Below are 25,978 nucleotides of genomic sequence, written 5' to 3'. Positions count from 1 at the left end.
TTTGGTCTCTATAGCTAGTTTCCTGATTCATAGTAACTGTACGTGAGTATATATATATTTTTTGTAACTTAAGATATTCATTCATTCATTATACCTGCTTACTCCAATCAAAGGTCACTGGGGAGCTGGAACCTATACTAGCAGCCATAGGGCATTAGGTGGGGTACACCCTCGACAGGATGCCAGTCCATCACAGGGCTACATATAGACAGACAAACTCATTCACACTTGCATGCACACGTATGGTTAATAGCATAGAGTCATCAATTCACCTAACCTGCATGTCTTTGGAAGGGGGAGGAAGCTGGAGCACCCAGAGAGAACCCACGTAAACACGAGGAGAACATGCAAACTCCACACAGAAAGGCCACAGGTGGGAAGTGAGCCCACATCTTTCTTGCTGTGAGGCAACACTGCTAACCACTAAGCCACTGTACTACTAGTTCAAGATATTTTAAGCCATAAAGTTATGGAAATTTAAGGGCGTGTTCACTTTGAGTGTCATTTGCTTGTGCTGTAAATACCCAGCTCTATATCGGAATAAGCGAATTCGCTATCTCAACAGGAGCATGCACAGTGTGGCTAAAGGTTCTGCTAACTCTTCTGGTCAAAGGTCAACTGGGAACAGAACGGTGCTAGTGAAATATTATCAGTTATCAAGTTGTTCACCAATGAATATGGCTTTATACACCCTGAAGAAAACCATATACCCTGAGGCCGAAGGGTGTATGCGCGTGCTCTCCCTTCGCTCACTGCCTCCGGGGGTACAGATGCAGGACCCGCAAAGAATCCAAGTCATGGCCATGGAGCTCTGCGGCTGCGGTTACCGAGACCATGCAGCGGGCGCTGCGCATCAAAACAGCGAGCGTAGTCTCTGGACCTGTTGCTGCATGCAGCTCGGCACAGCAGACAGGGGGGCAGTATGAGTGGCCCGCTGCGACGCTTACCGAGCCCGCAGACTCAGTAAGCGAATTGGAGGCAGTGAGAGCAATCACCTGCCTGATAAGGACACAGAACACAATGCGCTGTAAAAAAAAAAAAAAAAAAGAAAAAAAAAAAGAAGAAGCATGCAAAATTGCACTAAAAAAATCCACGAAACTGTGAGGCCGTGAAAGGGAGTTACTTTCTAAAAATAACCCGCTCGGTTCTGTACGTTCTGTAAAACCCCTCACTACACACTTTATACACTTTTCTCAAACAGGCATTAACATTTTCTCACTTTTCTCTCCTGTGTAAACACTCAAAGTTCAAACCTTAGTAGAAAAAAAAAGAACGTTTTCCTGTAAATAATTATGATGGCTTTTAGAACTAACAAATTTAATTTTAACGATCAACCTACAAGGTTGGACACGTAAGAAATTATTAACAGTGACTCACCAGTATTTCACAGTTCCTCTGACCGCGCCTCTTCGTCGTGGCGCCACTCCGCTGTCCGGATTGGATGATTACTCGGGTGGTATGAAAAATATTACCCATCCATGAAAAGGGTGTATTGCTGTTTATTCTTTAGTGTTTTATCCAATCATATTGGCATATAATTTATAGGTATATGATAAGTATACATATTGTCAATGTTTTACAGGCATCTGTGGCATATCAAAATATCATTGTGAAAATATCAAAGGCTGAGTGTCTGGGCTTCCATTCTTAGCAAGTTTATGTGAACTAGTTGTAGAATTACTGAAAACAGAGCATATTAGCGCACATACAGTTTGTGGTTTTTATTTATGTTTATGACGAGGGTGGAAGTCACCTGTCGTATCGTTTTTCAACAAATTTCATGTATTGCTCCATGAAATTAATCGGTAATATATTATACAAGCTTATTATGTCCACCAAGGACATAATAAAATCATCGGCATTTATTTATTTGTCTGTCTGTCTGTCTGTTAGCAGGATTACATCAAGACTACTGCACAGATTTTGAAGAAATTTTCACCACAGATACATATTAGGCTATGGAAGAACCCATTAAATTTTGGAGGTGGTCCGGATCCGGATTCTGGATCAAGTTTCACTTTATATAAGCTTTAAAGGATTACTGTTAGCAGGATTACGTCAAAACTACTGCATGGAGTTTGACGAAATTTTCAACACAGATACATATTAGGCCATGGAAGACTCCATTAAGTTTTTGGAGGTGATCTGGATTCTGGGCCAAGTTTCACTTTATAAGGGTTTTTGAAGGATTACATCAAAACTACTTCACAGATTCTCACCAAATTTGCACCACAGATAGATATTAGGGCATGGAAGACTCCACTGAATGTTGGAGGTGATCCAAATCCAGATTTACGGATGCCAGAAATCTCTGGTTGCTGTTGTTAGAACTGTTTTCTTGAAGTTGCTATTGTTGATTAATGTAATTAGAACATTTGAATGAGCTGTGATACCGCTGTTTATGGGAAAACAATGCCCATGTTTGTTTACGCAGATCGTAACAACTGCCTCAGCAAGATTTTGCAACAATCACAGCTTCTTATTCAGTCAAATAAATTAACCATACCAGCTCGTCTGAACGATAGATGTTAAATCTATAAAAAAAAACACACTTTAACAGCTGCACACAAGAAGGAAAGAACACACAACTGTTTTACCAAGCCATGACAATGTAAACATGGCAAATAATTACCTTTTGAGATGGCTCAAAATGTTTCCTGCAGCTCGTTAGGCATGTGCGTGGGCAAGCGGCTGAAGCTGAAGCAGTCCGCTGTGATTTAGGAAGTGATTAGAGCCATTTTCAATGGCCAATTTGCAGAGAAAATGATTAATCTGACACAAAATAATTATTTTATATACACAGCGTCCACCACAGAGCACATGGCAGGTGATGGAACAAAGAACGGCGTCCAGCTGGGAACATAGCGGGTGGGATCATGACAACAACGGGCATGCAAGTAAGTAAGTCCCTTTGGCTGCTCACTTGTTTTGCACTTGGGGTCGCCACAGAAAATCCAAGGTGGATCTGCATGTCGAATTGGCACAGGTTTTACGCCGGATGCCCTTCCTGACGCAACTCCACATTACATGGAGAAATGTGGTAGGGGTGGGATTTGAACCTGGAGCCTTCTGAACTGAGACAAGTGCATTAACCACTTGGCCACCACCCCTGCTCTAACAACGGGCATGCAAGTACGTGAATCAAAAGTCATGCTTGTCAGTGTCAGGGGGCCTTTAGCCTGTTAAGGGGCATTTACACAAGCATGCCTTTGCTTCACGACACAGCATGACCTGTGTGGTGCTGGAGGGTAAACTCGTCTTTAACGGGTACAGACAGGACGCCAGAGGGGCGCCGGTGCGTGCTATTGTGCACAGAGAATTCTGAAATGTTCAAAAAATCTTTCACGCACAAATGTCGTGCTATGTGGCGCGATCTAATCTCCAACACGACGTGCAGCTCGTCAAGTGGAGTAAACAAGCAGTAAACAGAGTGAGTGGTGACATCAGCGGATCGCATCAGAGCGCAGCTCGTCTGAAGGATTATAACAAGAAGTTAAATCTGTTATAATCATAAAAATAAATACTTTAACAGCTGCAGACAAGAAGGAAATAACACACCACTGTTATATCAAGCCATGACAATGTAAACAGGTCAAATAATTACCTTGTTAGACAGCTCAAAATGCTTTCTGCTGCTTGTTAGGCGCACACAGGCGCACGGCTCTGGCTGCAGCCTCCTCTGTGATTCAGGAAGTGATTAGAGCCGTTTTCAACAGCCAATTTGCATAAAAAAAAGACTAATCTGCCACAAAATAATTATATACGCAGCGTTCAGTGCAGAGCGCGTGGCAGCTGGAAGAACAAAGAATAGCATCCAGCTGTGAACACAGCGGGTGGGATTGTCACGACACAGTCCGTGCTACTGCGTGAAGCAAAGGCATGCTCCTGTAAATGGGCCTTTTAGCCCCTTTCACACCGGGGGTGCTCCCGGTTGCGCCGTGCGTCATTATGACGATGCAGCGTGGAAGAACTCAGTGTCGAGACGATGCAGCTCGGCGCCACAACAGCACGAGGACGCAAAGGAGGAAGCAAGTCGGGCGCCGAAAAATTAAACCTGTTCAATTTTTTTGGCGTCCTGTGCTTGACGCAGAACGGAAGTGGTTCCAGCGCAAGTCGGGGCAAAGAGGCGTTACCCAGCATGACTCAGAGCCAATTTATGATTCCTGCTGTGTTCCATTGTTCCCGCAGTATAAATCACGCAGGATTGTTTTTATACCGTGTAGTCAATGCAGTAAAAACTACACGTTGAAGAAAAAAAAAATGCAGACTGATTGCCAGAAATATCCAGTAAAAAGTCTGGACATCTCTAGTCCACTCACGGACATTCGTTCATGCGCGCACATGTGAACAATTAAAACAAACAAACAAAAAAGTCTGGCTGCAGGCATTAGTTCCTTGTTCTCTGCTCAAACTCTCACATCACAGCTAAAAAAAGAACAAAAAAGGACATAAGTCCTGAGACAGGACATGTCAACATCAAGTAGAACTCCAGACATCTCCGCATTTGCTTGACGGTTCGCGTGTGCGCGCATCTCGCGGTCAAAGGAGGAAAGAAAAGAAAAAAAATTGTCTGCAGGTAGTTAGTTTCTTTCTCTCCTCAAACTCTCTCATCACAGTTAAAAAAGGACATAAGTCCAGGACATGTCAACATCAAGTAGAACTCCAGACATCTCCACATTTGCTTAGGGACGATTCTCGCGGTCAAGGGAGGAAAGATAAACTATAACAGAACTCAGAGCGCAGCCCTGCAGCTCAGCACAACAACAAGTAGAAGAGAAGTCAGAGTGCACAGTCTGTCTGCAGCCAAACTGTGCACTCTGACTTCTCTGTGCAGAGAACCTGCAGGCTGCGTCCTCACCTCTTCTCTGCCCCCTGCTGCGTGCACCTGACGCAGATATTCCTGCGTTGGTCGTCATGACGCCACAGGGAGCAACTTGGAGCAGCCCCGGTGTGAAAGGGGCTTTAGTCGTAGTTTGTTTGGGAACTCCCAGATGGTGGCACGTGTTCTGCCTTAATTCGTTCATGCAAGTCTTGCCCACAGTCTACCTCTTTAGTCATTCATGGGTTGGCTAGGAGTAAGGGGAAGTTAAGTACTGCAAAGATGGTGACATCCAGAACCACCACATTTGAGCTTCAAACCCGCTTCAGAAAACCTACCGGTAATGCCTTGGACGGTTTGCACAATATCTATGGCACTAATGCCACTGCACACCTGACGAATTAGTAAACAACACAGCTGTCACTGCCAATGCATCAGAAAGTTACATTAGCCTGCGTCGACTCCTCCCTTTTCATCATTAAAAGAAGTTCTTCGGACTTTGTTCATCAATCTGAGCAGGCTGCCAGATGAAATATCCTACCACATTAATGCTATGCCCAAGGGTATAAAATAATCTTATCTTTGTTTCCATGGATGCTCTTTGTTATGAGACCATTCTCTGTTCCACATACTGGGAAGGAGGCAGCATACACTATTAGTGCAGGAGTGTAGTCTTCATGCTCTGGATGACAGTGTAACACTGTCATCACTGGCATTCAGAGTCTATTCACATGTTGATTACACAAAATGGTCCTATCAGCAGATGAAATATGAAAGTGTTCCTTCAGTGGTCTAATCAGCACAAAAAAAGAGGACTTCTTGTAGGGAGCATAAAAGTGACACTGCATCTTTAAGAAGCCCAGAGACTGGCTGTGTTTTAGTCAAACAAAAGCAGCCAATTGGGAACATGCAACCTGAAACCAGAGGCCTGTCCAGAGGGCCACACACACATACACACACACACACACACACACACACTCTCTCTCTCTCTCTCAGATCGGCGACACACCCGTATACTCCTGATTCAGGCAGGCGGAGAACCACTGCCTGCAAACAACCATTCAGTACAAACATGTTCATGCAAATAGAGTCCAAATGCATTAAAATCACAAATTACAGACTTGTCTCTAAATTTGCCCTCTTTCCAAGAAGGAAATACAGCGAAAATCAGAAGTCTGTGAATACTGTAAGTAATACATATTCATTCATATATTCAAGGTTATTAGTATGCCATTTGATTGAGAAATAATTAAACATCAGTTTTCTTACTGAGTAAGGCAAGTCTTTTGCTGCTACTTGATTTTATTTAGAGCATGTATCCGCTGTGGCGACCCCGAACAAAACCGGGAGCAGCCGAATGAACAGCAACATACTTATTTCATGCTTATTTATCAGCACCAGGAATTGACCAGTTGATTTCCTTGGAAACATTCAATAAAAACCTAAAACCTGTGGTCTCTAGTGGCCATCAGGACCCTGCGGTTACTAAAAAGACTTCATAGGCAACGTGACAGGCTTATATTCCTTTATTTTACTTTGCATGTTAAATCTAACACCCGACACCATTGGAAAGAGCTGATCTGACAGTAACTGCCACTCCCTCCGTACCCCAACCATAGGAACAACCAGACCTAAAATAGGTGTATCCACCCACAAAGACATGGCCACTTCCAGGTCATCGCACTTCAGACAGTGCAGCCACTGCAATGTTGACTTTTGCAATCTTCATCTTCCACTGCCGTTGAGGGAGATTGGAAAAGTGGCCAGGTCTTCGCACTTCAGACAGTGCAGCCAGCCACTGCAACGTTGACCTGTCCAATCTCCCTCAACAGCAGTGGAAGATGGTCATCCTTGCTGAGTGTAAGGATGCTCCAGGTGCCGGCCCACATGCCTCAGGTTTGGACCTGGGCACCACCATGCACTGGATTATCCCTCAGCACCGCACCAACCGCCATCCTCCAAAGACAAGACCCTTGGAACGCTCCTATGTTTTCTTCTTATTGGGAGATGAGGCTCCAGATGGCTTTCCCCCATTCCTTCATAATTTGCACTACCTTCTGATGGGAGGCAGCAACAGAGTTACTCCCTCGGAAAGCAGACACAGGAATCCTCCTTTTTTGTCATGGAGCTGTGAGATATGTTTTTTTTGGTGGCAGTCCCATCACCAACCGCCAAAAGGATGAACTGTGGGCTGGAGGACCACCCACAGTTCTGGATACAGAATCAAACAAGCAGTTACTAAGACTAGAAGTATCACTTGCATTTTGACGGAGCGTCAGCTTTGACATTTTTGGTATGTGGCCTGTCTCTCTGAGCATGATCCAGTACACAGGTTCCTCAGTGTTGAGGACCCCAGAAGCTGGAGAAGGCCAAGGGGCCAATCACGTTTCACCTGGCTGCAGCAGACAGATGGCTATTTTAGTGATGTGGGAATAGACTGGTTGTCTGCCTAGGTGGCTGCCATTCAAGACGCGGGGCAGTTCCATGGTGTCTTGGATGGGGCAAAGTGCGGTACCAGCTCATGCCCTCAGACTTGAGTTGTCAACATTAAAGATGACAACATGGTCCAAAATCAGAAGTTGACTATCATCACCTGTATCTGTCAGAAGCCAAAATTTCAGCCCTAATTTCAGACCTGAATATGAGGTAGTTTTTATGGAGTTACTTATGCAATGCTTTCAGACCCACTCATTCAATTAATTTTATACATGTCCCACAAGATGGCATTCTAAGCTTTATTTTGAATAACTTTAACAATGTGTAATCATGATAATTATAATTTACAAATAAAGCTCATAACTCTATACTACATACTGTATGAGCAAGAAAGTATTTTGTAGTATTGAACCAGGTCATAATCTGAACTGCGTATGCCAAACAAAGACTGAGACTTTCTGTGATCACATGTTGTGTTAAGCAACAATGTGAAATTCAAACCGACATGTTTCACAAATAAAACCCAACCTCAAAGCACACACTCTAAGAATGCACAATCAGTATGCCATGACCATAGTAATTACACTGCCCTCCAAAAATTTTTGACTTGGTCACTATAGCATAGGCAAAATTTAGACTTTGACTTTGAGACTGCACTATTGAAATGGTGCACTTTGAAGCATAAATGATACTTAAAGAGAATTGGCCTCAACGGCCAATTTAGCGAAGTCATAAATATTTATCTTAAAACAAAAGAATAAGAATTTATACATGTATAAATTTTTATAGCAAGCCATTCATTTTCTATACCCGCTTATTCTAATTAAGGGTGTCACAGGCCAGAGATGGGGTACACCCTGGACAAGTCGGCATCATCATCATTTATCGTAGACATATAGACAGACAAACACATTCACAGTCCCACTTACGGTCAACTTAGATTCACCAATTCACTTATCCTGCATTGTGACAGAACCCACTCACACACGGGGACAACATGCAAAATCCACACAGAAAGGTTCAGGGAGGAAGCGATTCCATGACCTTCTCATCATGAGGGATCAGCGCTAACCATACAACCTACATGCTGTCCATTAAGCCATTCAGGCTTTTAGAATACATACTGTGACACTGTTTCAACAAATTATTTAAATACAAGTCGAGTCTGAGAGTATGCTCTTGTGTTACGCTGTGTTGCATCCGCCAACATCACGGAATCGCCTTGGGTCCAGGATAGAAACTCAGGCAAATGACCTAATAACTAAATACAAAACTAAATATAAGGATACATAGCTTCCAGCTTTGTACAAAGACAAGGGACACTTTGTACAATAAATCAGTATATAAACCAAGCATTACTTTGAGTCTGTGCTGGTCACTCATATGAAACTACTGAATAATTTCACCCATCAAAAATACTTGCTGCATGAACTTAAATACCCTTTTTTAAGACTGGGCCCAATAACACTTGCATCAATACCATTTACACTTTGATGCTTACTCCATTTGGCAAAGCATGACATAAGGTAATTGGACTTATTTTCCCACCATGTGTGTGAAAACATGATAGTCTGTCACTGACAATGGCCAAGGAACAAATGAGGGATTATTCTGGAGGTGTGTGATGCTTCTCCTGCAATGAAGTTCCCCACACTCCATTCTGAATGAACGCAGGTAACTTGGGGAGCCTGAGCTGATCCCAGAATTCATCATTATCCACCCAGCAGGGAGGAACGGTTCTGCTCACTCTGTCTCAGAGCATGCTCATCCCAGAGAGACGAGCCCCAGAGGAGCGCATTGCTGGGCCATCGGGGGTGAGTCAGGTCTGCTCATTATATCTAACTCATCTTTGGCATCTCTGCAAACCAAGCACCACTTAGTTCCCACAGGAGGGGTCTAGGCTAGATCACTGACAAGATGGCAGCACAAACAGCAGAATGGCAACAGGAAAAGCTTCATGTTAAAAAAACCTCATGTGGATAGATGAATATACAGCATGATTTCCATGTACCTGGTGCTCCAAATATAAAGGGAACATAACAATGCATGTAATACCAATACCACTCATTTGGTCAATTTATTTATTTAGTCATTTGGAAAAATATGTGAAACTACACTGACAAAGGTTGATGTTCATCAGAACCAGATTAGACACAAAGGGATGCTTAAAACAGTGTACAGTACTGTTATTCCAAAGAAAAGTGATGGTTGCACTGTTGAAATGGGTAGACAGAGCACGTAGGATTTAATCAGGCATCTACTATGGATGGCCTCAACTAATCAGAAGCAGAAAGGGTCTGGGCATCATTGTGTAGTCAACAACTTGTATGTTGTATGATTTAACCTACAGTGCACCTGGAAAGTACTCACAGCACTTCACTTTTTCCACATTTTGTTATGTTACAGCCTTATTCCAAAATGGATGACAGTCATTTTTTTTCCTCAAAATTCTACACACAACGCCCCATAATGACAATGTGAAAAAGGTTTTTGAGATTTCTGTTAATTTATTAAAAATGAAAAATCGAAGAGATCACATGCACTCATGTATTCACAGCCTTTGCCGTGAAGTTCCAAAATTGTGCTCAGGAGCATCCTGTTTTCACTGATCATCCTTGAGATATTTCTTCATCTTAATTGGAGTCCACCTGGGGTAAATTCAGTTGATTGGACATGGTTGGAAAGACACACACCTGTCTACATATAAGACCCAAAAGTTGACAGTGCACCCCAGAGCAAAAACCAAGCATGAAGTCAAAGGAACTGTCTGTAGGCCTCAGAGACAGGATTGTCTTGAAGCACAAATCTGGAGGAGGGTACAGAAACATTTCTGCAGTTTTGAAGGTCCCAATAAGAACTGTAGCCTCCATCATGTGTAAATTAAAGTTCAGATCCACCTGGACTCTTCCTAGAGATGACCGCCCATCTAAACGAGCGATCGGGGAAGAAGGGCCTTCATCAGGGAGGTGACCAAGAACCAGACAGTCACTCTGTCAGAGCTCCAGCATTCCTCTGTGGAGAGAAGAGAACTTTCCACAAGGACAACCATCTGTGTAGCAATCCACCAATCATCCTGTATGGTAGAGTGGCGAGACGGAAGCCACTCCATAGTAAAAGGCACATGGCAGCCCACCTGGAGTTTGCCAAAAGGCACCTGAAGGACTCTCAGACCATAAGAAACAAAATTCTCTGGTCTTCAGTCAACGACTGAACTCTTTGGCGTGAATGCCAGGCATCATATTTGGAGGAAACCAGACACCATCCCTACAGTGAAGCATGACGGAGGTAGCATCATGCTGTGGGGATGTTTTTCAGTGGCAGGAACTAGGAGACAAGTCAGGATTGAGGGAAAGATGAATGCAGCAATGTACAGAGACATCCAGAGACCTGCTCTAGAGCACTCTTGACCTCAGACTGGGGTGACAGTTCATCTTTCAGCAGGACAATGACCCTAAGCACACTGCCAAGATATCAAAGGAGTGGTTTCAGGACAACTGTGAATGTCCTTGAGTGGCCCGGCCAGAGCCCAGACCTGAATCCGATTGAACATCTCTGGAGAGATCTGAAAATGGCTGTGCACCGACGCTCCCCAGCCAACCTGATGGAGCTTGAGAGGTGCTGCAAAGAGGAATGGGCAAAACTGCCCAAAGATAGATGTACCAAGCTTGTGGCATCATATTCAAGAACACGCGAGGCTGTAATTGCTTTCGGTGCATCAAGAAAGTATTGAGAAAAGTGCACAAATACTTATGTACAGTGGTGGGCACAGCTAACCAAAAAGTTAGTTTTGATAACAGTTAATTAGCTAACTGAGAAGTTATCTTTTATGAAGTTAAACCAATAAACCACCCATAAAATTATCGGAAGCTACAGCTAACCGATAACTTTCAGTATTGTCTCCAGTACACTTGCAACTACTAACAAGGTGATTTTGAGTTTTAACACCATGATCACTTCTGGTAGCGTCAAAGGAGCCCACAAACCCACGAGTCAGCACTTTGTGCATACTGGCCACTGCTAGAAGCTCCTGTTTATTACATATTTTGCAGTAGTGAAGCAATTGTTATTCCTTAACAGAATATAGCAATGCCACCATGAGGTCTTGGGAAATAAAGCAGTTTTGACTTACAGTTTTGATTTATAAATCAAATTAATGTGGCTAGAATAACATTAATGACAATTCTGTCATTTATACAAAGTTAAAATGTAACATATCTTTTAATTTTAAATAATGCACTAATTCTGAAGTTTTGTAACAAACACACACAGATGCCAAAGGGATTATGGGTAAAATGAGCCTCCGCTAACAATGATTGGTTGACTCATTCATTCTATGTAAAAACAAACATGTTAAGGTGACGTGTGTGTTGGTTTACATATAAATGTGCTTTTGTAAAATATGTATTTTTTTTACATGTAAAAAAAAAAGCCATTTGCAAAAGCCAAAAGTCAAGTTGTGATTCGACAACTGTCTGATATAACCGGGGTCAAAAAGCATAGAACACACTGCCATCTACTGCCGCCCAGATGCTCAGACCCTAACCCATAATCCTTTGTGTGCCAGAGAGTTGCTGCGGTTTAAACAGCACAGAGAGAAAACACATGACGACAATTGTAAATTAACATTATAGAACCAAAATGTACATTGTTATTTCTTTTCATCAGCTGCAGCAACTCTCTGGCACGCAAAGGATTATGGGATAGCTTAATACTTAGGGCGAATACTGCCATGAACACTACTGGCCAGGAGATGGCAGTAGAGACCCTGAAAACTTGCTAAAACAAATATTCCAAATAAATAATCCGTGTCTGCTACATTTAATCTGCGTGGAATTTAAAAAGCGCAAACCGAATTTCAGACAAATTATATATATACTACTCTGTAACAAAGAGGACAGACAGTGTTGTAAAGGACAAGCAGGACATTATAGAGCAAACAGGAAGTGATTACAGCTCACAATGATTCCAAATGAAAACAATGGAGAAGCAACCTGAGATTCTTCTGGCATTTTTACATAAAACAAACACAATAACAACATCAATCAACCCAGAGAACATATTCTCGAGCATTTTGGGCACAATATACAAAGGGTTTAATGCTGTTGTCCGTGTGGAGCCTGATCAGAGTGTCTAAAATGCATTTCTCCTGTCGTGAACTTTTAGGGTACCCAGAATGCACTGCACACACACCATGTCCACACTAAAACCTATAAAATTAGTGCAATACTTTTACGCCTTAAGCCCTAGAGCCTATTTCACCAAAAATCACATACCCATACATTATGATTTATTTCTCAGCTTGTACAAGGTCAAAAATGCAAAAGTGTGGATCAGCTAAAAGAGAGGTCCCAGGGATGTTACTCCTTCCAAGTATTATTTATACTTGGAAGGAGTAAATGAGGTTTTTTTTCGATTTATGTCTTTATTTGATTGCCGTTTCAGCTGTGGTTAGTTGATACGTGATTAACATTTTGATGATTTATAATAAGTGTATGTTGGTGTCAGCACTGGTTAGTTATGAGTGTTCAAATGTTCCAAAACAGGGCAAGTCACCAAATTTGGGGACTCTAGGGTTTAAGAGTGTTATGTGTCGGACGCAGCTCGGAGAACCGACCAGCGTTTGAAGGACCCAGTATGAAATAAGCAGAGCACGGTACAAAGGCTAACTGAATTTAATACATAACAGTGATACATAAAAAACAAAGTGCGGTCTGGCATGGTGCGCTCCCAGCAGCGCTAACGGTCCGGAGCCAGAAGCTGTTCGGACCCAAAGACCCCGCCGACACCCCCCAGGTGGCCGCAACAAACCGAGTCTCAGGAAGTGTGCTGACGAGCGTGAGACCTCACCCCCTCCTCTTTCACAGACCGTGCATCAAACCTGGACGTTCTCTGCATCCACTGATGATGAGATGGCTCCCGAGACGACGATCTCACCCGTCTGGTCACAAGGTCGAGTCTCTGGCAAATACACACTGTGCACTCCAGTCTTAAATGCCACCATGTTCCAATCCATGCAGATGCACCACAGCTGTGAGTCCTGATGAGCCGCAGGTGATCAGCCTCAGGTGATCAGGGTGAGGTCCTGATAAACTCAGCAACACAGCCACTCAGTTCCAAATGCAAGCCACCTGGAAGGAAAAACAAAAGACAGAAACAAAAAGGCAGCCAGGCCCCCCAGCCATACAACAGTACCCCACCCTCACGGGAAGCCTCCCGGCGACCACACAAACCTGGCCCAGGAGAAACACCCCCCTCCAGGGACCATGGCTGGAAACCGTATCCGCATTCATCTTCCAGCAGAATCCTCATCAAACAGAACGGTTGATGTCTTCTCCTCTGGCTGCATCTTTGCCTTTGTTTCCGTCAGTCACTTAGCACAGGTGTGGCCAGGAGTTCTTAAACCTGTGCGGTCAGCCTTTGTCCAACCATGTTCACAGTCTGGTTAGTCATAAAACCAAAAAGACAAACACAAACAACCAAAACACCCCCCCCCCCCTCCCCAGAGGCCCATTCCATCAAACCCCGGGAAGGGGAGAAAAGAAAAACAACCCAAACAAATAAAAATGCTAACACCCCCCCCCCCAATGACATGTAGGGACCAACACCCCCCAGAGGACATCCCGCCAGCTCCAGGAGTAATAACCACAGCCGAGGTCCCTCTGGGATCCAACGTCACCCACGGGGACTCCCAGCGCCTCCCAGAGGACCACTCGTCAACCCCAGGAGACGCCTCCCCTCATGACCAACGGACCCAGCCCCGGCCGTCTATGGCTAGATGGACCCACAGCCCTTTCCCCCCCCAGAGGACACCACAGTCAAACCCTGAGGGCGGAAACTGGGGGGGAAAAACAAAAGGAGAAAAAACACCCCCCCAGGTGCAGCGGTTACTGGGAAACGCCCAGCATAACCAAACTGCACCACTCCAGCAACGCCGACACTACGGCTCACACGGCTGGAGCCAAGAGGAGAAGAGAGGGAACAAAAAGAAAACACCCCCCCCCCAGGTGCAGAGTTACCCGGGAACGCCCAGCATAACCAAACTTGGCACCACTCCAGCCCGCCGACACTACGGCTCACTACGGCTGGAGCCAGAGGAGAAGAGAGGGCATAACAAAAAAAAAAAAAAAAAACAACCCAATTACCCCCCCCCCATGACCCCCCAGGGGACCGTCCCATCAAACCCTGGGAGGCGAAACCGAAAGAAATAAAAAGAAAGACCAACAGACTAACATACAGTTGCTTGGGTCCCTTTTTGTTTTGTTTTTTACACAGAACTGCAGGGTCACGACCCCAGACACTAATAGTGTAAAACAAAAAATAAAATCCCACACAAAAACCAACTCAAAAAACACCCACACAAAATTGAACTAACACAAAACAAATAAGTGATTATACCGTCAAGCTCCAACAAAGGGAACACACCTGTTCCAACTTAAGAGCTTGACGGTAATGTTACTCATGTCACCAAAAGAGGGAGCCAAAGTGCTAAAATGAAAAACCCCCCCTTTGGTGACAAAAAACAAACGAGCTGCATCTTCGTGCGCAGCTGTGTGCAACACACAACCAAAATGTGCTCAACTAAATAACGCCGGAGCTGATACAACAGACAGCAGTAGTTATCTTTATCCGGGAGGAACGGGGCTACAACTGTAACACAGGAAGCTCAGCGACCCGTGCCACAGAGCTCCGCGTGAGAGTGCACCCCATCACAGACACACTCTTGCAGCTCCGTTTAAACCTCTTATCCGGTCGGAGCGTGACGCGAAGCTGTCGCCAGTCACACTCCACCACGACCCACGGATAAGGCACAAACACCAGGAACACGGCTGCAAGATAGCACAAATCAGTATTCAGTAATGGGTCTCAAACACGCACATCCGGGCGGAGAGCACCCGCAACTGATTCCGGATAACTACTGAACGTCTGCTGCCGCCTTCCCGGCGCGGTTACTGTCTCTGCTACCGCGGGAGTCCGTGATTGTTTGGCCAGAGACTACTGTTATGTGTCGGACGCAGCTCGGAGAGAACCGACCCGCGTTTGAAGGACCAGTATGAAATAAGCAGAGCACGGTACAAAGGGCTAACTGAATTTAATACATAACAGTTATACATAAAAAACCAAAGTGCGGTCTGGCGTGGGTGCGCTCCCAGCAACACTTAACGGTCCGAGGCCAGAAGCTGTTCGGACCCAAGGACCCCGCCGACACCCCCCAGGTGGCCGCAACAAACCGAGTCTCAGGAAGTGAGACCTCACCCCCTCCTCTTTCACAGACTGTGCATCAAACCTGGACGTTCTCTGCATCCACTGATGATGAGATGGCTCCCGAGACGGACGATCTCACCGTCTGTCACAGGTCGATCTCTGGCAAATACACACTGTGCACTCCAGTCTTAAATGCCACCATGTTCCAAATCCATGCAGATGCACCACAGCTGTGAGTCCCTGATGAGCAGCAGGTGATCAGCCTCAGGTGATTCAGGGTGAGGTCCTGATAAACTCAGCAACACAGCCCACTCAGTTCCAAATGCAAGCCACCTGGAAGGAAAAAACAAAAGACAGAAACAAAAGGCAGCCAGGCCCCCCAGCCATACAACAAAGAGGTTGAAACTACAACATATATCTGATATTTTCACTTTATAAAAACTTCAGACGTGAGGTAATTTAATAACTTGTCTGAAATAGTTTAGTTAAAATTTATAACCATAAGTTAAAACTGTATGCCTTGGATACTGTATGCCTCTGGTGATATTGCTGGCTGCTAGTTAGTAGGTGTCAAGAGAAATGATTTTTTTTCTGCTCTCATCTTGGTTCTTTTCTGTCACCAGTTCTCCTCTGATTCCAAAGGATAGAGCAGTTCTCCTGAAATAGCTCTTCTCTGTTTGCAAAGGAAAGAAGTATATGTCTACTACAAAACATTAAAGAGGTAGGCTCTAAAACCTTTGATATCAGATTTCAAAAATGTTTAACTGTTAAAACTTTATTCACTAAGCCTGCAATAATACTGTAGTGGTCTAAAAATTATCAGACCAAAATTTCTTGGAAGATAATTGGTCTGCTGATGGTTTTCAAAGTTATCTGAAAGCTAATCCAATAATGAAAACATTAGCTTCGATAATTAGCGGATTAGTGGAACTGTGCCCACCACTGTTTATGTACATGTGATTTATTTTTTCTAGTTTTCATAAATTTGCAACAACAAAAAAACTAAACTTTTTTTCTTGTTATCATTATGGGGTGTTGTGAGACACGTTTTGAGGGGGGAAATGAATTTACTCTAGCTGTGGTGGGCAAAGCTAACCAAAAGGTTAGCTTCAATAACTGCTAATCCGCTAACTGAAACGTCAACTTTTATAACACTAAACCGATAATCCACTAAAACATTTAGCAGAAGATACAGCTAACCATAACCGCTAACTTTTAGTATTAACTCAGCGTGCACTGAGCCGGTTTTGAGTTTAAGCATCACAAGTGCTGCTGGGTAAATTCAAATGGGATCACAAACCAAAAACAAACAAAAAGAAAGAGCTTCTGTCTTTGTGCAAGTGGCCCACTGCTACAAAAAAGAAGCATCATTTACTTTCAATTTGTGTCCACTCAGACTGTGGGCAGGAGACATGAAGTGCAAAGCACGTTTCACCCACGGTTTCATTTAAAACCAACTAATTTCAGACAGTTTCTCGAAATTAATGGCAACTCTGTCATTTATACAAAGTGAAAATATTTTTTAAAGTAATGCACTAATTCTGAAAGTTTGAGCATTAAACAGAATTCAAATGATCTGCTCTCATTACTTCATCCCACCCCGTCAAATTGCAGAGAACATTGCCATCTACTGGATGTGAGTGTGAATAGACCAACTGTAATTTGTGTATGGTACTGAGGTTTCAAATCCCGCAAAATGTCACAAAATTACAGAGTTCACATTAAGACTGTCTGATCAGGCTACAACTTAACCACTGCACTGCACACGAACCACTCAGTATACTGTCATGAAACTGAAATTTTAAAAATGTGCCAATTTTGACACCCCCTGTAAAGTTACTGTAACTTGTGGGTTGTTTTTACAATACGTGTGGCCGGTGATCCACTCACATTGAGAAGTTCTGAGCGTAAAACTGTGTTTGAGATTCACAAAATTGTTGGTCTATTTACACTGCCATCCAGTAGATGGCAGTGTTTTCTGCAGTTTGATGGGGGGTGGGGAGTGATGAGAGCAGATCATCTGAATTTCCCATAATGCCTTTCGACACATGTGCCTGTTTAACACTCAAACCTTCAGGAATTCATGCATTACTTCAAAACATATGTGCAATATCATATTTTCACTTTGTAAAAATGGCAGAGTTGCCAATCATTTTGATAAACTGTCCAGAATTTCTTGATTTAAATGAAACCATGAGTGAAAGGTGCTTTGCGCTTCATGTCTCCTGCCCACTGGCTGAGTATGAACATGTTGAAAGTAAATTACATTTTTCTTCTTCTTCTTTGGAATAGCAGCTGGTCTGCTCCCTTCTGCTGGGGGAGGGCTGAGCTTCTTACAGCGGTTTGTTTGTTGGAAAGCACATCACAGGAATTAACATGTAGGATTTTAGGTTTTATAGATGTTTCTGACCGTTAAGCTTTACTCAATATGCATCAAAAAAAAAAAAAAAAGTTAGCAGACTGAAAGTTAGCTGAACTAAATTTAGTGGAAGCTAATTGGTCCACTGATGGTTTTCGAAGTTAGCTGAAAAGCTCATCCGCTAACAAAAATGTTAGCTTTGTGGATTAGCCAAACTATGCCCACCACTGGCTGTAACATAACAAAATATGGAAAAAAGTGAAGTGCTGTGAATACTTTCCAGATGCACTGTATATAAAATTATTATCAGTAAATGCAATAAAACCTGGTTTGGGTTTTATTCCAACACCACTGCAAGAAAATTCACCATTGTTCTTAAGCTTGCAGAGCAAGTGCAAATACACAACACAATGAATAAACATACAATTTGAATGAACCGTGTTGTTTCATTTATCAATTTCATTTCTGGGATAAATGAATGCAGACTTGCACAGCAGGTGTATTATGCAAGTGCAGTGTCTTAGGCCTTTGACAACTGGCCAGTGCCCTGGATTACCTTGACTAAAAAAAGAAAGAAAAAAAAAAAAAAAAATCAGCTCAGCACAATCAGACGCTAATCGTGGCCCCAAACAATGCAGCCACAGTCATAATTAGCTTGGAGGAACAGGCACAATGCCAGTCTACACTGGTCGGAGCACAGACGAAACACTTCAGGTAAACACCACAATAAGCCAAGAAACAAAAATTAGAAATTGTTTTGTACTGCAACACAGTTGCTATAGAGACTGTTGCTAATTAACTGCACTCTACCTCAGGATAACAAAGGGCTTAAGGGCACTCAGGGTAGCTCCTCTTGTGATGAGCTCTGTGTATGGAACACTTTGCCATTCCCCAGAGTTTCTCAACTACAAAATACCTGACTCCTTTTGGCCAACTTTAATCTTAGATGCCATGAGAGGTTTGTGTGTTGTCTGGAGCTGTTTTGTTTATATTGTATAGACTGCATCGGTGGTAAAGATGGGAGATGGCCCATCCTTCAAAGACAAATCAGTGCATGTATTGAACAAATCAGTTCCTTGGAGCAGCACAGACAAATAGTTCACCAGTTGCTTATCATACATGAACAAATGTGTTGTATTAGCAACATGCTTTAAAATCACGGGCAAATAACGTGATAAATAAAACATACAAGTACAATTTCACATTACTTCTCCACCCCCAAAAAAAGAAGAAGAAAAAAAAACCAATTGTATTTTATGAGACATGTGCGCCCAAAATATGGGTTTGATGTATAAACAATGAGGGCTAAGAAAAGGGGAAAAATTCCTACATCACAAAAGCGAAAATATAAATTTGACAATAACATACTGAGTTTTAACAATTTAAAACTCAGGAAGGGGAGGTGATGGTTGAGTGGTTAAGCGTTGGGCTTCAGACCAGAGGATTCTCAGTTCAAATCCCAGCCTGACCGGAAAATAGTTAAGGACCCTTGGGCAAGGTCCTATACACAGACACAGACACACACACACACACACACACACACACACACACACACACACACACTTTTGTTCCATCAGAGGGCTCTCCATGCAAAATTCTTCCTGAAACGTCGGTGGGCCGATGCATGAGCACAGCCAATATGATGTACATGGGAATGCCAATGCCAGTGTCTATTTACCACACAAATAAAAAAGTATATCACAAATAACTCACCAGATTGTGTCCATCTTTTGCTCTTTTCTCATTCATTAAACTTATTCCATGTAATATAATTTTATTTCAGATGGACATTTAACCAACTTTCTTCAAAAAAGAAGGTGGGCTGATGCTTGGCACCTGGCCCTCCAATGGGAAAATGGGGTACGCACACACACATGTGCCCACACACATATGAGGTGCCTTCAAAAAGTATCTTATCTTATTTCATCCCATGGAAACACATGAAGCATGCAAGGCACTCAGCTCATGCAAAATTTAGCCCATTAACACTGCATTATGTGGCACTAGTAACTTCTAAAAGATGGCTTTGTCTAAAACAAATCACACAAATTATTAAATCCATCATGACTCACTGCATTAAGGTGCTCCCCATGTTCAGCTCGTCAGTTGCAGTCTGAAAATAAGCTTCTGCCAACTAATCACACTAAATGTAGATTCCATTTCATTTCACTTGATAATGCATTTGTGGCATTTGTGTTCCTCTTTGAATCACAGCACAGTTTGTCCCGTCATCAGCCTTACTGTTCAAAGAAGGGATGCTTTATTGATTTCAACCAAACAGGCCAATACAATACAATACAGAATGTGAAACAATAAAATTAAAAATAAAGTCAAAGTCAAAACGTGAAAAAATATCTTAACACTGTTAGATAAAGGCACAGAGTCTTCTGTATACTTGTATGCGTGTGTACACTTTCGATCACGGACAAAATGGGGAGAGCTGACATTTACTGTTTGATATGCTTATGTACAACCCCTGGCAAAAATTATGGAATCACCGGCCTCGGAGGATGTTCATTCAGTTGTTTCATTTTGTAGAAAAAAAAGCAGATCACAGACATGACACAAAACTAAAGTCATTTCAAATGGCAACTTTCTGGCTTTAAGAAACACTATAAGAAATCAGGAAAAAAAATTGTGGCAGTCAGTAACGGTTACTTTTTTAGACTTTTTTAGAGGGAAAAAAATATGGAATCACTCAATTCTGAGGAAAAAATTATGGAATCACGAAAAACAAACGAATGCTCCAACACATCACTAGTATTTTGTTGCACCACCTCTGGCTTTTATAACAGCTTGCAGTCTCTGAGGCATGGACTTAATGAGTGACAAACAGTACTCTTCATCAATCTGGCTCCAACTTTCTCTGATTGCTGTTGCCACATCAGCTTTGCAGGTTGGAGCCTTGTCATGGACCATTTTCTTCAACTTCCACCAAAGATTTTCAATTGGATTAAAATCCGGACTATTTGCAGGCCATGACATTGACCCTATGTGTCTTTTTGCAAGAAATGTTTTCATAGTTTTTGCTCTATGGCAAGATGCATTATCATCTTGAAAAATGATTTCATCATCCCCAAACATCCTTTCAATTGATGGGATAAGAAAAGTGTCCAAAATATCAACGTAAACTTGTGCATTTATTGATGATGTAATGACAGCCATCTCCCCAGTGCCTTTACCTGACATGCAGCCCCATATCATCAATGACTGTGGAAATTTACATGTTCTCTTCAGGCAGTCATCTTTATAAATCTCATTGGAACGGCACCAAACAAAAGTTCCAGCATCATCACCTTGCCCAATGCAGATTCGAGATTCATCACTGAATATGACTTTCATCCAGTCATCCACAGTCCACGATTGCTTTTCCTTAGCCCATTGTAACCTTGTTTTTTTCTGTTTAGGTGTTAATGATGGCTTTCGTTTAGCTTTTCTGTATGTAAATCCCATTTCCTTTAGGCGGTTTCTTACAGTTCGGTCACAGACATTGACTCCAGTTTCCTCCCATTCGTTCCTCATTTGTTTTCTTGTGCATTTTCGGTTTTTGAGACATATTGCTTTAAGTTTTCTGTCTTGACGCTTCGATGTCTTCCTTGGTCTACCAGTATGTTTGCCTTTAACAAAGTTCCCATGTTGTTTGTATTTGGTCCAGAGTTTAGACACAGCTGACTGTGAACAACCAACATCTTTTGCAACAGTGTGTGATGATTTACCCTCTTTTAAGAGTTTGATAATCCTCTCCTTTGTTTCAATTGACATCTCTCGTGTTGGAGCCATGATTCATGTCAGTCCACTTGGTGCAACAGCTCTCCAAGGTGTGATCACTCCTTTTTCGATGCAGACTAATGAGCAGATCTGATTTGATGCAGGTGTTAGTTTTGGGGATGAAAATTTACAGAGTGATTCCATAATTTTTCCCTCAGAATTGAGTGAGTCCATATTTTTTCCCTCTGCTTGGTCTAAAAAAGTAACCGTTATTGACTGCCACAATTTTTTTTTCTTGATTTCTTATAGTGTTTCTTAAAGCCAGAAAGTTGACATTTGAAATGACTTTAGTTTTGTGTCATGTCTGTGATCTGCTTTTTTTCTACAAAATTAAACAACTGAATGAACATCCTCCGAGGCCGGTGATTCCATAATTATTGCCAGGGGTTGTATTTTGGGGCAAGGATGAACGCTGCCAATACTGAACTTTGATAGGACTAATATTTTTGGGAAGTTACAGATATTATGTAACAGCAGTGTACAATGGACATTAACAATTACATTCGGGGCTCACACGCCATTCCAAATCATTACTCTGCATAACTTATTATCGTGCTTGCAAAATGTCAGTTACCTGTTTTATAAGCACGACCCAATCTAGAGCCCGTAGATCCCCACAGGCAACGTGCTAGCATTGTGTGTATATACTGCTCTGTCAAAATGTGAAGCTTATGCCTGTAGCAAAAATTAGTATCTAAATTTGTTTACCAATTTTTTAATTGAATACTCCTTGAACAAGTACAATTTATTTATGTATTTATTTTTACATGTGCTACAGTGAATGAATTAAGTAGTATGAGTCATGCTGAAGTGGTCTCTTTCAGTAATGCCAGAGAAATGATTTAAAAGAATATTTCAGGGTTTCTCCTTCTATTAAGGCCTGATGAGCCACTGGCACAAAACTGAAGGCTGCTGGGCCTGAAACCTTTAGAAAACACAACATAAATGACAGTGAAGTGACACTAGGTGTGAACAGGTCTGCAGATCTTAGTTGCTCCAGGTAGCAAAGTTAAACACGTAACAAAGATCCTCATCTTCATAAATGTACATCATAACACAGGCATTTTAATGGAAAACCTGTGTCCTTCACTGTAAATGCCACAGCATACTGCTGTGTAAAACTGTAATTTGGCAGTGGGTTAACCAACATTAGGTATAATTTTTAGTGTAATTTTTAGTAAAAACGAACAAAGATTTAAAGAAATTTTATCTTTTGACAAGAAGTCATTTAGAAAAGTTGCTATGTGAAGGAGTTTCTGTCACATGTAATGAAAATGAAAATGATGACATCTTTACTCGTTAAACCCCAGAGTGAATCCAACACAGAAGAACAAAAAATTTAAATAATTGGCAGAAGTGAAGCACCGGGGTGAAAATATGGGTGTTTGGTAAAGACTGCGGTGGAAAATGCCACAATAGTGGAGATTATGTTGTTTCTCATTTGGCCCTTTGCAAAAAATAATTGCCCACCCCTGGCTTAGTGGCTACCACTGCTGCCTCAAAGCAAGAAGCTCCTGGGATCGCTTCCTGCCTGGTTCATTCCTCTGTGTATTTTTCATGTTGCCCCCATGTTCACATGGGTTTCCTCCAGGTGCTCATGTTTCCTCCCACTTGCAAAAACTTGCAGGGCAGGTGAAGTGGAAACTTTAAATTGACCATAAACATGTAAATGAGTTTGTGTATCAGGCTCCAGCCCCCCGTCACCATTAATTGGAGTAAGGAGGAACAGAAAATGGATGGATTTAAATTATTTCAAATATTATATCAACAAAAACAGCAAAAGCCCTCAAAACCCTAAAAATCAAGTTGATTAAATAGTAATCTGTTGTACTATATCATATAATGTATATGGCTGTTGAAAGTTGGCCACACTGAGTAGAAATGTCACTATTTATGTCACAAAAGTCCCAATGTAAGGGGTAACATGGTAGTTGAAGGTGAGTTGCCAACACCAACAAGGTATCTTAGGGAAACACTGTTTAACATTTTGATGTCAAATCTGACCAAAAATCTCAATATATTCTCCATTCTGAGGATGTCCACCATTAACAAAGCCTGCAGAGAACTGTCAACAAAAAAAAAAAACACATTCAATCTTCAACAGCTTTTATAGCAGTTTCACTCTGTATGTGGATGAGGGAAATGGGATCTTGGTGTCTCAGCATACATCTTTGTAGTAGCAGCTGAGGGGCTTTGCTGCAAGTACTACTACAATTTACATTTGGTTTGGCCCAAGAGGATCACATGACAGCTGTGTGTGAATGCTCTAAGGGGCTTTCTGCTTTCACTTGACACTGACAGGCTGTGAGATAGTCCAACACCACGGAAAGAAAATATTCCATCTTTCCATGACATCACCCAGCCAGGAATGGGGGAAGTGGAGGGAATGAAGGCGACAGCTGGTGGCAGTCGCAGCACCATCTGCTACTGACTAATAGTTCATGCTGCTTTCCTTATAAACTTGCACTTCTGTAAACCAAGGAAGCAGCTGTATATATAGGTACCATCGGAGGGCAGAGCACAGATGAATGTGGGCCAGGTAATATTTGCAACAATGCAGGACATAGCTCAGTTTTGATCTTTACTTATTGCTAGACATTTGCATGCCCATATGTATATAATTACATAAATATGATATACACACAGGGTCTGCACTTACCATACATCTTTCCCTCATCAGAGAGGATGATTTTCCTGCGTCCACAAGGAGGATAGATGGCCAGGGCCTCCTGGAAGCTCTGTTCAATGTCAGGACTCCACACTCCCTCAGCATCATTGTCCATGGGTTTCTCTGCAGAGTCGCTCATCCTCTCCATGTCCTCGGCAGGGCTCTCGCTGCCGCTCCAGCTGCTCGGATCAATCGTGGCGGCTGCGATCTCCAAGCTTAAGCCTGGAGCAGACTAGGGAAAGACCTAGAGTTCCTAATAAACAAACATATCCAAAATGTCACTGTCAGCAACGCAACAGCAAACATCTGCTCCCTCCCTAAAATCAAAGCACACACTGCTTCTTCACAGCACAGCACGGAGAAGACGCAAATAAACCTGCTTTATCATTTCCAAGAATGGTGGCATACAACAGATATAATCGGTTCAAACTATTTTACTTTTCTATTGTGATTTGAGTGGACAGGATACACACTTGGAGGTTTAATTCGAAACTGTTTAGAAGTCAAATAAATGGTGAAAAATTAGGGCTCTACTCCACGCTTTAGAAAAGATTAGTTCTCCATCAGTAGGTCACAACACACAAGTAGGTCACAGAGCAAACAGATGGTCAAGTGAACTTTACGTGGACCATATTTTATTCTTCTTGCTAGTTTCATTTCACACATTTTACAAGCTGTAAAATAAATCATAAAATAGGGTTTTGCTCTGATTCCAGGAGCATGAATTCAGGCAGGGTGAGGAAAAACTAGCATCCACCATACACCTTATTATCTGAGGTGCCCTTGAGCAAGTGCCATTAAAAAAAAAAGAATTGTTGCTGTAGTAATCTTACTGTTGCAACCAATCGTGCATTGCTCTACGACTAATCGTGTAATTTTAGTGGTCACTACTTAAGCATGTGTGTGGTAAAATGAGCTTCACCAGTGTTGTGGTCAGCAGAGACTATGTGGCTTCTGCAACTGGAAATGATTCTGCAGAGAGCAGCGCTGGCAGCCAGAGTCAGACGCGGTAAGAGAGCAGGAAAGAAACTGCTTAAGAAATATGACAGAACTATTTTCAGAGGATCTGTGTTGAGATCTGCACTGTGATTTTCTTTCTTGCACAAAAGGAAATTTGTTTTGTACCAAAGCATAGAGGCTGAAAAAAGATAAATTAATGTGATACAAAAGCTGAAAGACATAAATACAGTAAAAACAAAAGGGGGCATCATGATCAATATTTGAAAAAAAAGTGATATTAGACAACAACTGGGATGATTAATCAAACTGTCAATTGGCAAAAAAGAAATGACAAATTTTAGATAATAGGCTGATCATTTCAGCCATTACCTGAGGGAAAATGCCAAGCTTTTTTTAGGTTTAAAAAAAAAAGTTTTTCATATACACATATATACACATATATACACACATATACACAAATACACACATGTACACACATATACAAACATATACACAAATACACACATATACACACATATACACACACACATACACACACATATATACACACACACACACAATATACACATACACACACACACATATACACATACACACACACACATATACACACACACACACACACACACATATACACACACATATATACATATACACGCACACACATATACACACATATACACACACATATACACACATACACACATATACACACATTCACATACACACATATACACGCACACACATATACACACACATATACACA

The 25,978-nt window shown here is 42.2% G+C and overlaps 1 protein-coding gene across 3 annotated transcripts in view; it reads right to left on the bottom strand.

Annotated features, from left to right (window-relative positions):
- Positions 1-25,978, bottom strand: part of tead1b (TEA domain family member 1b) — a 177,686-nt gene that overhangs the window by 114,133 nt on the left and 37,575 nt on the right. For all 3 annotated transcript variants that reach the window (XM_034190731.1, XM_034190716.1, XM_034190723.1), the window contains exon 3: positions 24,244-24,505. In XM_034190731.1, coding sequence (XP_034046622.1) covers positions 24,244-24,400 — 157 coding nt within the window. In that variant the 5' untranslated portion in view covers positions 24,401-24,505. The remainder of the gene's footprint in view (positions 1-24,243; positions 24,506-25,978) is intronic.

This window comes from Thalassophryne amazonica, chromosome 2 (genome assembly GCF_902500255.1).
Source record: "Thalassophryne amazonica chromosome 2, fThaAma1.1, whole genome shotgun sequence".
Classification (NCBI taxonomy): Eukaryota; Metazoa; Chordata; class Actinopteri; order Batrachoidiformes; family Batrachoididae; genus Thalassophryne; species Thalassophryne amazonica.
The sequence above is the reverse complement of the archived record's forward strand: the minus strand, read 5'-3'. Positions and strand labels throughout refer to the sequence as shown.